The 12,191-nt window shown below is 42.3% G+C and overlaps 1 protein-coding gene across 1 annotated transcript in view; it reads right to left on the bottom strand.

Moving 5' to 3' along the window:
* The window catches only part of TENM1 (teneurin transmembrane protein 1), a 1,327,579-nt gene that overhangs the window by 814,508 nt on the left and 500,880 nt on the right, over nucleotides 1–12,191 (bottom strand). The window contains exon 6 of the mRNA XM_086918499.1: nucleotides 3,157–3,309. Within this exon, the coding sequence (XP_086774625.1) occupies nucleotides 3,157–3,309 (153 nt within the window). The remainder of the gene's footprint in view (nucleotides 1–3,156; nucleotides 3,310–12,191) is intronic.

Below are 12,191 nucleotides of genomic sequence, written 5' to 3'. Positions count from 1 at the left end.
CCATGTTTACCTGGTTGTTATGTGTCTTCTCTCAGGTCGTCTGTATTCACTTTATTAGGCCTTGATCATCTATGCATTGTGGTTGTTTATTCTTTTAAGCTTCCTGTGATTGCTGGCTTGTCTTGTTAATGGGCCATGGGGATACGTTTGAATTCTGGGTTCCTTCTGAGTTCCTTTCTCATTCAGGGCTTAAACTTTTCTGATTGGTTGCCAATCAAGCTAGTTTTGTATGGCTTGTTACAAACGATGTGGCCATCTTCAATGGCGGTCAGTTAAGGTGATTTGGTTGCCTACTCAAGAGGATTCTGGGTACAGTATGCCCTTTATTGACAAACTTGGAGGAGATGGTGTGGCCTAATGGCAGGAGCTGCCTTCCTTGGAGCTTGGAACTCATGTTCGAGTCTCGGCGTCGGCCCCGGTACTGTGATTTGGGCAAATCCCTTAATCTCCCAGTGCCTACCAAAATGAATGTGTCCTTGTGTAATGTAACTGGTGCTCACATACCTTCAGATCGAGTTTGAGCTAAATAAAACTGCAAACAAAAGAAGAGTTAAGGCTAATTTTCTTTTATTCAGCAGGGTTCTTGGGCTAGATGTAGGTAAATCAGATTTACCGATTCATAAATACCGAATTTTACCGATTCGGTATTCATGAATCGGTAAATCTGATGTAGGTAATTATTCGGTAACAAATACCGAATCGGTAGGATTCGGTATTTTCCGATTCGGTAATTAATGAATCAGTATTTGCCATTGATTCCTATGGGCCTTGAAGGCCATAGGAATCAATGTCAAATACCGATTCGGTAATTACCGAATCGGTAAAAATACCGAATTGCCAAGGGGGACAGGGTGTCACTTTGACACCCTGTTGCACCCCTGTTTCTGGCTTGTGTGCCATGTGACACACATACATGCCCTTAGGGCATGTTTGTGTGCCACATGGCACAGGTGTACATGCACAGATGTGCATTTGTTATTTACCATGCAATAGTATTACATGGTAAATAACGAATTATTAGGGGCCTGTGGCACTGTTTGCAGTGCCACCTACATATAGATTTAACGAATCGGTACATTTACTGATTTGGGGCCAGATGTAGGAGCCCTAATACCGGTCGGTAACGGCCGAATTCGGCCGTTACCGACCGGTATTAGGGTTTCCAGATGTAGGGGGCCTATATTTTACCGATTCTGTAAAGTTACCGAATCGGTAAATTTACAGAATCGGTAAAATACCGAATCGGTATATTTGCCGATTCGGAAAAACCACATGTAGGTGGCACTCCTAAGAGTGCCACAGGTCCTTAAAAATCGGTATTTTACCACCCAATCCTATTGGGTGGTAAAATACCGAATTCAGGTGTGCATGCACATCTGTGCATGCAAACCTGTGCAATGTGACACACAGACTTGGGGTGCTAGAGGGTGTCAAAGTGACACCCCCTGCACCCTTGCAGGATTCGGTATTTACCGATTTTGTAAATACCGAATCTGTATTTCACATTGATTCCTATGGGCTTCAATGCCCATAGGAATCAATGGGAAATACAGATACGGTATTTACAGAATCGGTAAATACCGACTCTTACAGATTCGGTAATTTTTTACCTACATCTGCCTCCTTCCAATTTACCGACTTTTAAATACCGAATCGGTATGACTCGGTATTTAAAAGTCGGTAAATCGTATTTACCTACATCTGGCCCTTGGTATTTTACCTAATCTGTAAATTTAACAAATCGGTAAATTTTGATTCTGTAAAATTCTGGCACCCTACATCTCAATCACCAAATACCGGTCGGTACCGGCCGAAATCGGCCGTTACCGACCGCTATTTGGTGACCTACATCTGGGGCCAGATGTAGACAAATACTGGTCGGTAACGGCCGAAATTCGGTAATTTCGGCCGTTACCGACCGGTATTTGGAAAATGAGATGTAGGGCCACCTGAAATACAGATTCGGTAATTTTAACGAATCAGTAATTTTACCGATTCGGTAAAATTACCGAATCTGTATTTTGCTATGTAGGTAGCACTATAATCAGTGCTACAGGGCTTTAAGAATTCGTTATTTACCACCAACTAGAAGTTGGTGGTAAATAATGAAAAGCCTTGAAAAAACATTTTTTTTTGCTTTTCAAACGCTGCCATGTTGCAGACATACAAGGGCATGTATGTCTGCAACATGTGCACACATACACGATTGAGGGGTGCAACAGGGTGTCAAAGTGACACCCTGCCACCCTTCAATGTTTCCCCCAATTACCGAATCGGTATTTACCGATTCGGTAATTGACATTCATTCCTATGGGGCTACAGGCCCAAAGGAATGAACGGCAATTACCGAATCGGTAAATACCGATTCGGTAATTTCCGAATCTTACCGATTCGGTCATTTAAAAATAGAAATTACCTACATCTCATTTACCTACTCTTAAATACTGAATCGGTATGATTCGGTATTTAAGAGTAGGTAAATCGAGATTACCTACATCGGGCCCCTGGCCCCTTGTTTCCAGGGTGTAGACACACCTTGTGAGGTCAAGGCTCGGAAAGAGAAGCAACAAAGCAACAAAATAAGTGATAGGCATCTGAAGAATGTATGTGAGGTAAATGAGTTAAATTACACTTTTGTTTTTAAAAGTACAATTAAGCCCACGCGCCAAGGTCTGCAGGATTATAAAGAAACTGTTGCTTAAAGTAGAGATCCCAGCATTAAAAATATCACTTTAAAAAAACATTCCAGAATCAAAATGCATGGGCCTTCAAAAAGAGGAGAGGCAGCTTCTAAAAGTATTGAAAAGCAGAACCTGAAATATCTGAAAAACAACTGCTGGTGAGAATCAAATATCTGTTTGTGTAGGTCAAAATGACCCTCTCAAACAACTCTGTTTGAAGACAACGCGCGCTTCTGTAGAGCCGAGGGAGTCGGGCTTTTGGGAGAACGGTGTTTGCACACGAGAATTGCCAGTATTTTGAGATAATGGTTTAGAATGTTTTGAAACCACTCTGAACCTCCATAAGAATGTAGGGGTCACATCACGAGGCGGTGCAAAAGAGAAATGCTTGTTTTCTAGACAGAACAGAAGGACGTGGCAGCATCACCATAGTGATGAAAAATAATATTGCAAAAGTGGAAATAACTTTTCGTACCTTTCCTTTCAGTTTTGTCGGAGCCTTTTCCTCCGAGTGGCGAGTAAGTGGTATCCATCGAATCGATCCCTCTATTTCCTTTGCTGACTCCATTTTCATACAGCTGATCGTCCACCGGTTGCAGTTGCCAGGTCAGACCAAACAAATGAACTGCTGCAAAAAATATATATATTTATGTACACTTTCAAGTGGAAGGGAAAACATACTACTTTTCTGAGAAATGTTGAAACCATTTGCAAGTGATCTAAATCTAAGAAATAAAAGCTTAGGACCCTACGGTGACAATCTTTGAAAAATATTACTAGAAACATTGATACTCCTTTTAGAAAAAATGCCATATTATATTCAATAAATTCTGTAGAAAGAAATTCATCCAATAACATTCTGAAAACCTACTGAAGCTGCTAGATGGGTTCTAAGAATTGTTGTGTGCCAGCAAAAACAAATTTCGGAACTGCAAGAATAAATAAACTTCCATGAATAACAGCAGCAGGTTTGCCTTCAACAGGGTCCCAGAAATTAAATGAAAACGTTGGGTCAGATGCACTAAAGTTTAAAACTGTCCAGATTAGAAGTAGGGCAAAGCAGCAGGCTTTGCAGAGATGCTAACAAACTCAAGATACCCCCATACCAGAGATGCACTCTTCCCCAGTAAAAACTGGGGGGGTTGAACAACCAGGTTACACTGTTTCTTCAGGTGCAAAAGTAGCAATAATTAGGGTTGGAGGGTATCTCTAACTGCCATGAGGAGGATTTGTTAGTTTTCAGAACGTAGGGCCCGATTCACATAACTAACTTAAGACAAAATCCTAAACTTACAACTTTTGGTATTCACAGAAGTTAGGATTTTGTCTTAAAACAGACTTAAGACAGACTTAAGACAGACTTAAGTTAGGATTCTGTCTTAAGTCTGCCTTAAGTCTGTCTTAAGTCTGTCTTAAGCCTGTCTTAAGACAAAATACTAACTTCTGTAAATATCAAAAGTAGTAAGTTTAGGAATTTGTCTTAAGTTAGTTCTGTGAATCGGGCCCTAGGAGTGATCAAACGTTTTGACTGGAAGAGGAGCTTCAATTTAGAATTATGTTCTGCCCACACATGGAGTTAAATTATTTTGTATTTAAATGCATCTTTAATAACTTTTATCAGAATAAACTTACATAGTGACATACTATTCACAACAATGTGTTCAGAGCATTCATGAGTATGTCCATCCAACCTTTACTTTTCATCTGCCCCAGGCTGCTCCCCTCTTAGGAAGGTGACCACCACATTAGCATGTCCTAAAAGGGGTGCCATCCCATAGCCACTCCTAATAGTCTTTCCATCTTTCCTTTATGAGGCCCACTCCTTGTCAGTTCCAGAGTTGATGTCCTTTGTACTCCAGCATGGGAGCAACACACGTGCTGTTGCCGTTCTGAAAAGAAACCTCACCGGCCGGCTACATTGTCCTTCTAACACAAGGTGTGTCCTCCAGGTCACTGAGAAGTATCTCCATCTAGAGCATGGACGACATTTTCTGGTACCATTGAAAACAGAGGGAGGATGAGGCCTTTTACGTTGAACATCATTGGCTCAATTTACTGCCCCCACACATTGCAAAGGCATACACCACTCAGACTTTGCCAAATGTGCATCATAGTATAGTCTAAAACCTTGCACACATGTCTTTCGTTGGAAAGAAACAGAGAATTTTAAAACCTCTTTTAATGCATCAGCTATCTATATCCAAAATAGAAGATGATTAGGGCAATTCCACCAATCAAGGAATGTGTCCTCAGACACACCACAATCCATGTCAGCAGTTATTCAGCACTCTTGGGAACATTCTGTGTATGTTGTCTCAAGTATAATGCTATTCATAAAAGAGTTTTTATTGTGTTTCTTTGTTTTTCATGCTTATGGAGCTTTTGTGTGTACCTCATCTCAGTGTGTTCCACCCCCTCTGTTCAATTTGTCTGTAATGTTTAATACACAATCCTCTCTTCTGGCTGCCATTAACAGAATGTACAAGTTACACATCACTTCTTCCCATATCAATCAGTTTACCCATTCTCTCTTTAAGAAAAGTTTTCTTTCTGTCTCCTTGCGGCACCTTTCACGTTCAGGTTCAAGACCAAGTGGCTAAGCTGGCTGAAACGAAGCTGCTCTGAAACCCAAGATTAAATTCATGTTCATATTTGATGAAGGTCTTTATATGAGGGCCGTGACTTAAGAAAGAGATCATCCTACACCAACCCTCTCTTCGGTCATTAAATAGACCAAGCAGCAGCAACACTGCAAAGTGCTATTGAAATAGATTCCCTTGAATGGGGATGGGAGTGACGTGCACTGCAGCAGTGTTGCCACAGTATCACACATCATTAAGGTAATTCTCATGGGTGTAGGGCATGTAAGCATTTAGGATCTACTCCTCGTGAAGCCAGATCATGTCCCACAATGCTCTAACCATGGTTGCATAGTCCGTGGTTGCCTATATCTTGCCCTTTTCTGCTTTAGAGTATTCATTCAGATACAACCCTCAGCTGAGGGGCCGACCAAGTAGATGAAAAAATCAGTAACTGCCAGACCCCTACATAAGGCTCATTGTAATAATTGGAGTGGCACTCTGGAGCTAGAACTCTTTCAAATGAACTCCCTATTGCTTTCTCCAGTTGACTAAAAAGTCCCTTTCTATCAGTGTTGGAAATCTCTGGAACATAAGACAAATTCTTAGGAGAATGTCTATATTGATTGGATTAATATGCCCTGCTCTTGACAGTATAAGGGGGCTATTTGTTAAGATCTTGCTTGATTTCATTTGGCAAAGGAGGGAAGTTCACTCAGTATAATTGTTGCATCTTCCGCCTTATTTTTATAACCCAGCATTTTGTGTGTTTGGGGTCCAACAGAAAGGGAGGTTCTTACCCACAATCCACTCCATTTGGGACAGTAGCATAAGATTTAGAAGCTCGGAATTGTCTATTTTAAATGCAGACATTGCCTCAAATTTGTGCAAGTGCAAAAGAAGGGCTGCTAATTTGATCTCACAGTTTCTCAGAGTCAGCAGCACATTATCTACATATAGGGGAGTCTTGCATTCACCCAATTCGAATGTAATGACTCGGACATCTCCTTCTCATCCTAGCTCGGCCATTGGTCAATGCTTAAGGCGAAAAATAAAGGGGACATTTGGCAACCCTGCTGCATGTCCTGCTAGTGTAAATGATCTCAACAAAATTCGATTTGAAACTTTTCCCGCAGTTGGCCCTTGTATATGGCCATAACCAAGGACATATGTCAAGGGCCAAATTTAATCTTCCCCATGGTTTGTTTTTAAAATCTACCAGTCCTCCTGATCAAAAGCCTTTTCTGCATCTAATGAGACCATCACTGCTGGAATGCATTTGTTCACAGCTTTTTTAACCAGGTGGGCTGGGGCCTCATATAATCCTAGGTCAGTCCTGAGGGGGGTTAAAACCGAATTGGTTGGCATGAATTAAATCCGGGAGAATCTTTGGTATTTTAGTGGCCAAAATCTAGAAGTATATTTTAGCATCAAAACTAACTAAAGATATCAGCCCAGAGGAGGAGTAGAGCTGGAGGTTTCGACCTTATTTATGTAGTATAATTAAAACTCCCTCCCCCTTTGTGCGCATAACCTCGCCATGTTCTTCCAAGTGATTAAATAACTTCTGTCATTTGGGTAGAATCTTTGTTGCATATGCTTGGTAGAAGTTGTTCGGAAACACATCCCAGCCAGGCCCTTTTTAATTTTTAGTGTTTTATAAATGTGTTTGCTTTATTTCAAACTAGGTGATATGGGACTCAAGGAAGTCTTTATTCATTTTTGTTGAGGAGATCCATTTAGATATTAAGGCCAAGATTTATCAAAGAAGTGTATTGCCCTTGCATCACACGAAGTGGCGCAAGGGTAATGCAATCCTTAACTCAGATTTACCAAGCCACGCAAAGCCATCTTGCGTGGCCCTGCATGGCTTGGTAAATCTAGAGTAACGCAAGGCAGCACAAGTTGCTCAAGTTGCTGCCTTGCATTACTCTGTGCCAGGAAGACATTACATGGGTGGAGAGTGGGGGTGCACAGCCATCTAACTATGTATTTGGCGCATTCCCAGATTTACCAAGATAAGTACCTCTGGGAATGTGTCAAAATTGTGCGCCTTCCTGAAAATGGCACAATGAGGAAATATAGCACTCCAGCAGAGTGGCAGTCCTCATAACAGCCCAACAGTCCTTATTCATGGCAGAGTATCCACAGGTCCAGAAGTGCACTGAAGAGTTGAGGTCCTTCTTTTAAACCCTGGCGCCTTGGTTCTGGAAGGTGGGAGAAGCTTCTGGATGGTGGCTTTAAAGTGCATGAAATTTCCTGTCTCCTCTGCCCAGGCTCCAAGCTGGCTGAAGGAACAATGCAGGGCCGTTAGACCCTTGTCATGAAGGCAGAGCACAGGCTATTCAGGTGTAAGTGGGGCTCTCCTCAGCTGACCCAACCCCCATCTTGCCAGCAGATGTCCCTCTCTGGTACATCTAATCCTTCTATTGTGTGACTTTCTGAGAGGAATTCACAAAGCCTAACTGCCAGCTGGTCATGAGAAAGATAATATACAGACACAATAGGGCTAAGGGCAGTGTTAGAACTGGGGGTCTCTAGTTGGCAATGGTTTGCACCTTTGTCCAAATACGGACCCTTACTTCTAGTCAGGGTAAGGGGGCTACTCCCCTAAAAGAACCACTGCTCAACCCTGTGGTAGCTTGGTACAAGCAGCAAGGCTTATTTCAGAGGCACTGTGTAAAGCTTTTGTGAACACATACAGTAATACAGTGAAAACACTACAGACGGACACCACACAGGTTTTATAAAAATAAGTATTCTTTATATAGACTTAACGCTAGACCCAAACGACAAAAATCCAAAATACAGTATTAGGAAAATGACTTTTACATGGTAAAAGTAGCTTAGTTCAATGTTGATGGTAAATGCGGCACGTTTCTCACAAAGTTGGACATGCAAGATAAACAAAAGGTTCGCAGGGAGGGCGATGCGTTGGTTCCTTGCTTCGGGGGAGGAGATGCGTCTGTTCCTCAGTGCCTGCGCAAAGTAGGAGATGCGTCTGTTCCTTACCGGCGAGGAGGTGATGCGTCAATCTCGTATTGCATTCCGGTTGCAATGCGACAAGATGGCCCCTCAATGCGATGCGACGATCCAGTGTGATGCGATAAGATGGCGTCTTTAATGTGATGCGACAACCTGAAGGTGATGCGTGCACGCCCTAAGGCCGTGCAGTGAACTAAGGAGCTTCTGAGCTGCGACAGGCCCTGCGACACGCTTCTCTGGTGATGCAACGGCGACCCTTGCGGTGGCGACACACTTCTCCGGTGATGCAATGACAAACAGCTACGATGGAGACACGCTTCTCCACTGATGCGACGGCGACCTCTGCGGCAGCTACACGCTTCTCCGGTGATACGACAGTAACAGCTGAGGCTGCAACACGCTTCTTCTCGTGGCGTCACGCTTCCAGCTCCCAACAATATGCAGGCTTCGGCAAACAGAATTCCCAGCAAGGAAATTCAGTGGGGAGCTGGTGATGAAGTCTTGTATCCCTGAGACTTCAGCAGGAGGCAAACACACTTCAAGCCTTTGGAGATTCTTCTTCAAGATGATGAAAGTTCATTAATAGTTCCTTCTCCTTTCCTTGGCAAATTGGTCGCCACTGCAGGCCAACCCTAGAAAATAGCACAATGGCACAAGGGCAGTCAAATCCTTCAGCTTCTTTGGTTCCTCTGCTTGGCAAAGGTTCATCTTGATACCCAGAAGTGATCTAAAGTCTTGAGGTCAGGGCACCAATATTTATACCAATAAGTTCTTTGTTCTCTAAGGCACAGAGTGTCTGTACCTGGCCAAAACCAGTTCTGTCCACACAGGTGCAGCTTCCTGGCAGGAGGTGGAGACAGCATTTTTGAAAGCAGACCTAACCTAGGTAGCTGAAAGGAATTCCCCTCCCCGACTTTCTATTCAATGAGGGCTCAGGGGAGTGAAAGGAACTCTCCACCCCCTACTCTCTATTCAGCCAAGTTCCTATTCAGCCCAGCCCTGACTCATCAGACTGCTGGCGCCCAAGCCCTCCTGTCACTCACAAACAGACATGCAATACACAACCAAGCAGAGGCAGGCTGGATGGTTAGTTAAGAAAATACCTACTTTCAAAAGTGGTATTTTCAAAAACAGAATGTAAAAATCACCTTCACTAAAAGATGTATTTTAACATTCTGAGCTCAGGCATTCTAAATTTGTTTTTCAGCCATGTTCCCTGGGTCTGTTAAGATTATAAGATGTTATAATCAAACTGCCCATTCTGGCCTATGGAGACAGGTAGCCTTACAATAGTGAAAAACGAAATTGGCTGTAATTCACTATTAGGGCATGTCCTACCTCTTACTTACAATGCACCCTACCATTGGGCCTACCTTAATGGTGGCTAACATGTAGAAAAGGGAAGGTTTAGGGACTGGTAAGTGGGTGCACTTACCAAGTCGATATGGCAGTACTAGATTGCACAGTGGCTCTGCATTGGCAGGCCTGAGACATGTTTTACAAGCTGCCTCTATGGATGGCACAATTAGTGCTGCAAGCCCACCAGCAGCATTTGATCTACAGGCCCTGGTCACAGATTGTGCACTGTACTAGGGTCTGACAAGTAAATCAAATAAGCCAATCATGGAGTCTCTAATCCATTAAAACAATTTATAATAGGGAGCACTTGCACTGTGGCACTGAATAGCAGTGGCACAGTGCCCAAAGCATGTAAACCAGCAAAAACATATAAAAAATGGAGGAGACAACAGCAAAAAATGGAAGGGAGACTCACGCCAATGGTACCAGGTCTAACACGCAGGAAAATGCCAACTTTGTAAATAAAAGTGGCATTTTCAAATGCAATGAAAAGTTCAACTCTGTCATTAAAGATCATTTATCCTTACAATTTCATAGACACCAAACATGACATAGCCAACACATCCCATTTGGATATTACAGCTTATTACATGTAATAAGGAAACTTTAATGTTATTCAAAGGAAGAGATAGCCTTGCAGTAGTGAAGAATGGGTTTAGGAGTTTTTCACTAAGAGGACATGTAAATCCTAAAACTACATGTCCAACTTTTTTAATACACTGCACCCTTCCCTTGGGGATGTTCAATCTCTACCTTAGGGGTGAATTATATGTATTCTAAAGAAAGAATTGAGCCTGACAAGTGATTTACTTTGCTATGTTGACATTGCAGTTTAAACTACACAGAGACTCTGCAATGGCAGGCTTGGGACATGGTTTAACCCCTTCGATGCTCATGACTTTCTCAGCTCGTTATGAAGTACACCTCTCGTGTGCTCATGACGAGCTGAGCTCGTCATGTAAAAGGGGATCCAGTAAATATCAGCACAGGAGGGGATCAGCTTAGCACCCAAGGTGTTAAGGGGGTACTTGAGTGGGTGGCTTACTAGAACTTCGGGCCTACTAGTAGCAATTAATTTACAGGCCCTGGGTATATGACATACCACTCTAAAGTGGACTTACAAGAAAACTAGCAGTGGTAAAGTGCACAGAGTCCTAAAGCAAACATAAACAATTTCGAAGAATAAGTAAAAGGCAAAAAGTTTGCTGGTGACCCTGCAGAGTGGGCCAGGTCCAACACCACTCAAAGACAGACACCCAAGAACTGATTCTGTCCTTGATGCCTAACTATAAATTACCATTTCTGCACTTGTAAAGATCCACCTAGTAAAACTAGCCTTTATTACCATAAAATATGTCCACTTGCCACTCAACTCCTCCTCCAAGCATAACACACTCTGCAATCCTTTACCATAAACAATCTAAATCCAAATCTCAAATTCTAACTAGAAGTGGGCATAACTGGTATATTTCTCACTAGCATAACTACTCATAATTCCTACAAAATTACTTGTAACCATGAGTAATTGTGTGAGAAGTGTGATCAGCAGTTAGTGCTATTTTCATATTGCAAAATTCACCCTTGCGTCCATAATGGGTCCGAGAATGCATATTGTGCTAAGTAAATAACATGTAATGGTGCAGGACATGAACAGCAGTAATGAGCAGCCACTCACTGTCTCTTAGTTCATTGTTCCTGTGCTCCTGCAGTAGGATTTGTGCCCCAAATTACTTTTAAATACTCCAGCTGGCTTAATTGCTGAATTTCGGTAATTTCGCATCACAAGAGTAATATGTAATTACTCAAATTCCTCTGATTCCTCTGGCATAATTACAATTTCTCCCAGGACTACTTCTAACATATGGTTTGATTTATAAATCAGAGGTGATGGACAATCCTCACAATTTTGGGGAAGGGCTCCATTTGTAGGAACATCCACAGTGCACAATCCACCAAAGTAGTACCCCCGTAGTAATATGTAATAGCAGACAATCGATAAAAATGTTGCTTGCAGGCTTATAGCTGCTCACAATAATGGATGTGCACTTTATACAAATTTGCAGTTGTAAAGTGTAAATGTCTAGATAGAATACATTTTTCGTTGGTGCTGTACTCTGACTATCTAAGGGATTGGTTCATTTACTGAAAAAGCAATGTTTTTTCTTGCATAGCCCCTTAGTACATGCAAACACACAGTGATGTTTACTGCATCGGTCTGCAGTTTGTAGCGCATTTGGAATGTTGCCAGGGGAAGGGAAGCACACTGAGCAATCTGCAAAGCTGTCTGTCTTCAGATTCCGCCTCCTCAATGAGAATATTGGTTTTATTTGAATTAGTTAGAGTGGATAGGCCACTATCAAAGCCAAAATCAGGTTACCTTTCATTCTTGCTATAAATCCAGTGCTCATTAAATTAAACACCGCCTGCGGTGTGCCCAAACTATCCTTTTTTGATGAAGTGCTATCAGATCAAGGTGTTAGCCCAGCAATAACCAGATTACTTTGCAAAGTGAAAACCATTAGCCTCTGAAGGAACCCAATTTAGCAGTGCACTGAGCCCAGCACAATAGGAAGATGCTGCTGCTGCC

This window comes from Lissotriton vulgaris, chromosome 4_1, assembly GCF_964263255.1.
Source record: "Lissotriton vulgaris chromosome 4_1, aLisVul1.2, whole genome shotgun sequence".
In the NCBI taxonomy this organism is placed as follows: Eukaryota; Metazoa; Chordata; class Amphibia; order Caudata; family Salamandridae; genus Lissotriton; species Lissotriton vulgaris.
This window is presented reverse-complemented; position numbering and strand designations above follow the sequence as displayed.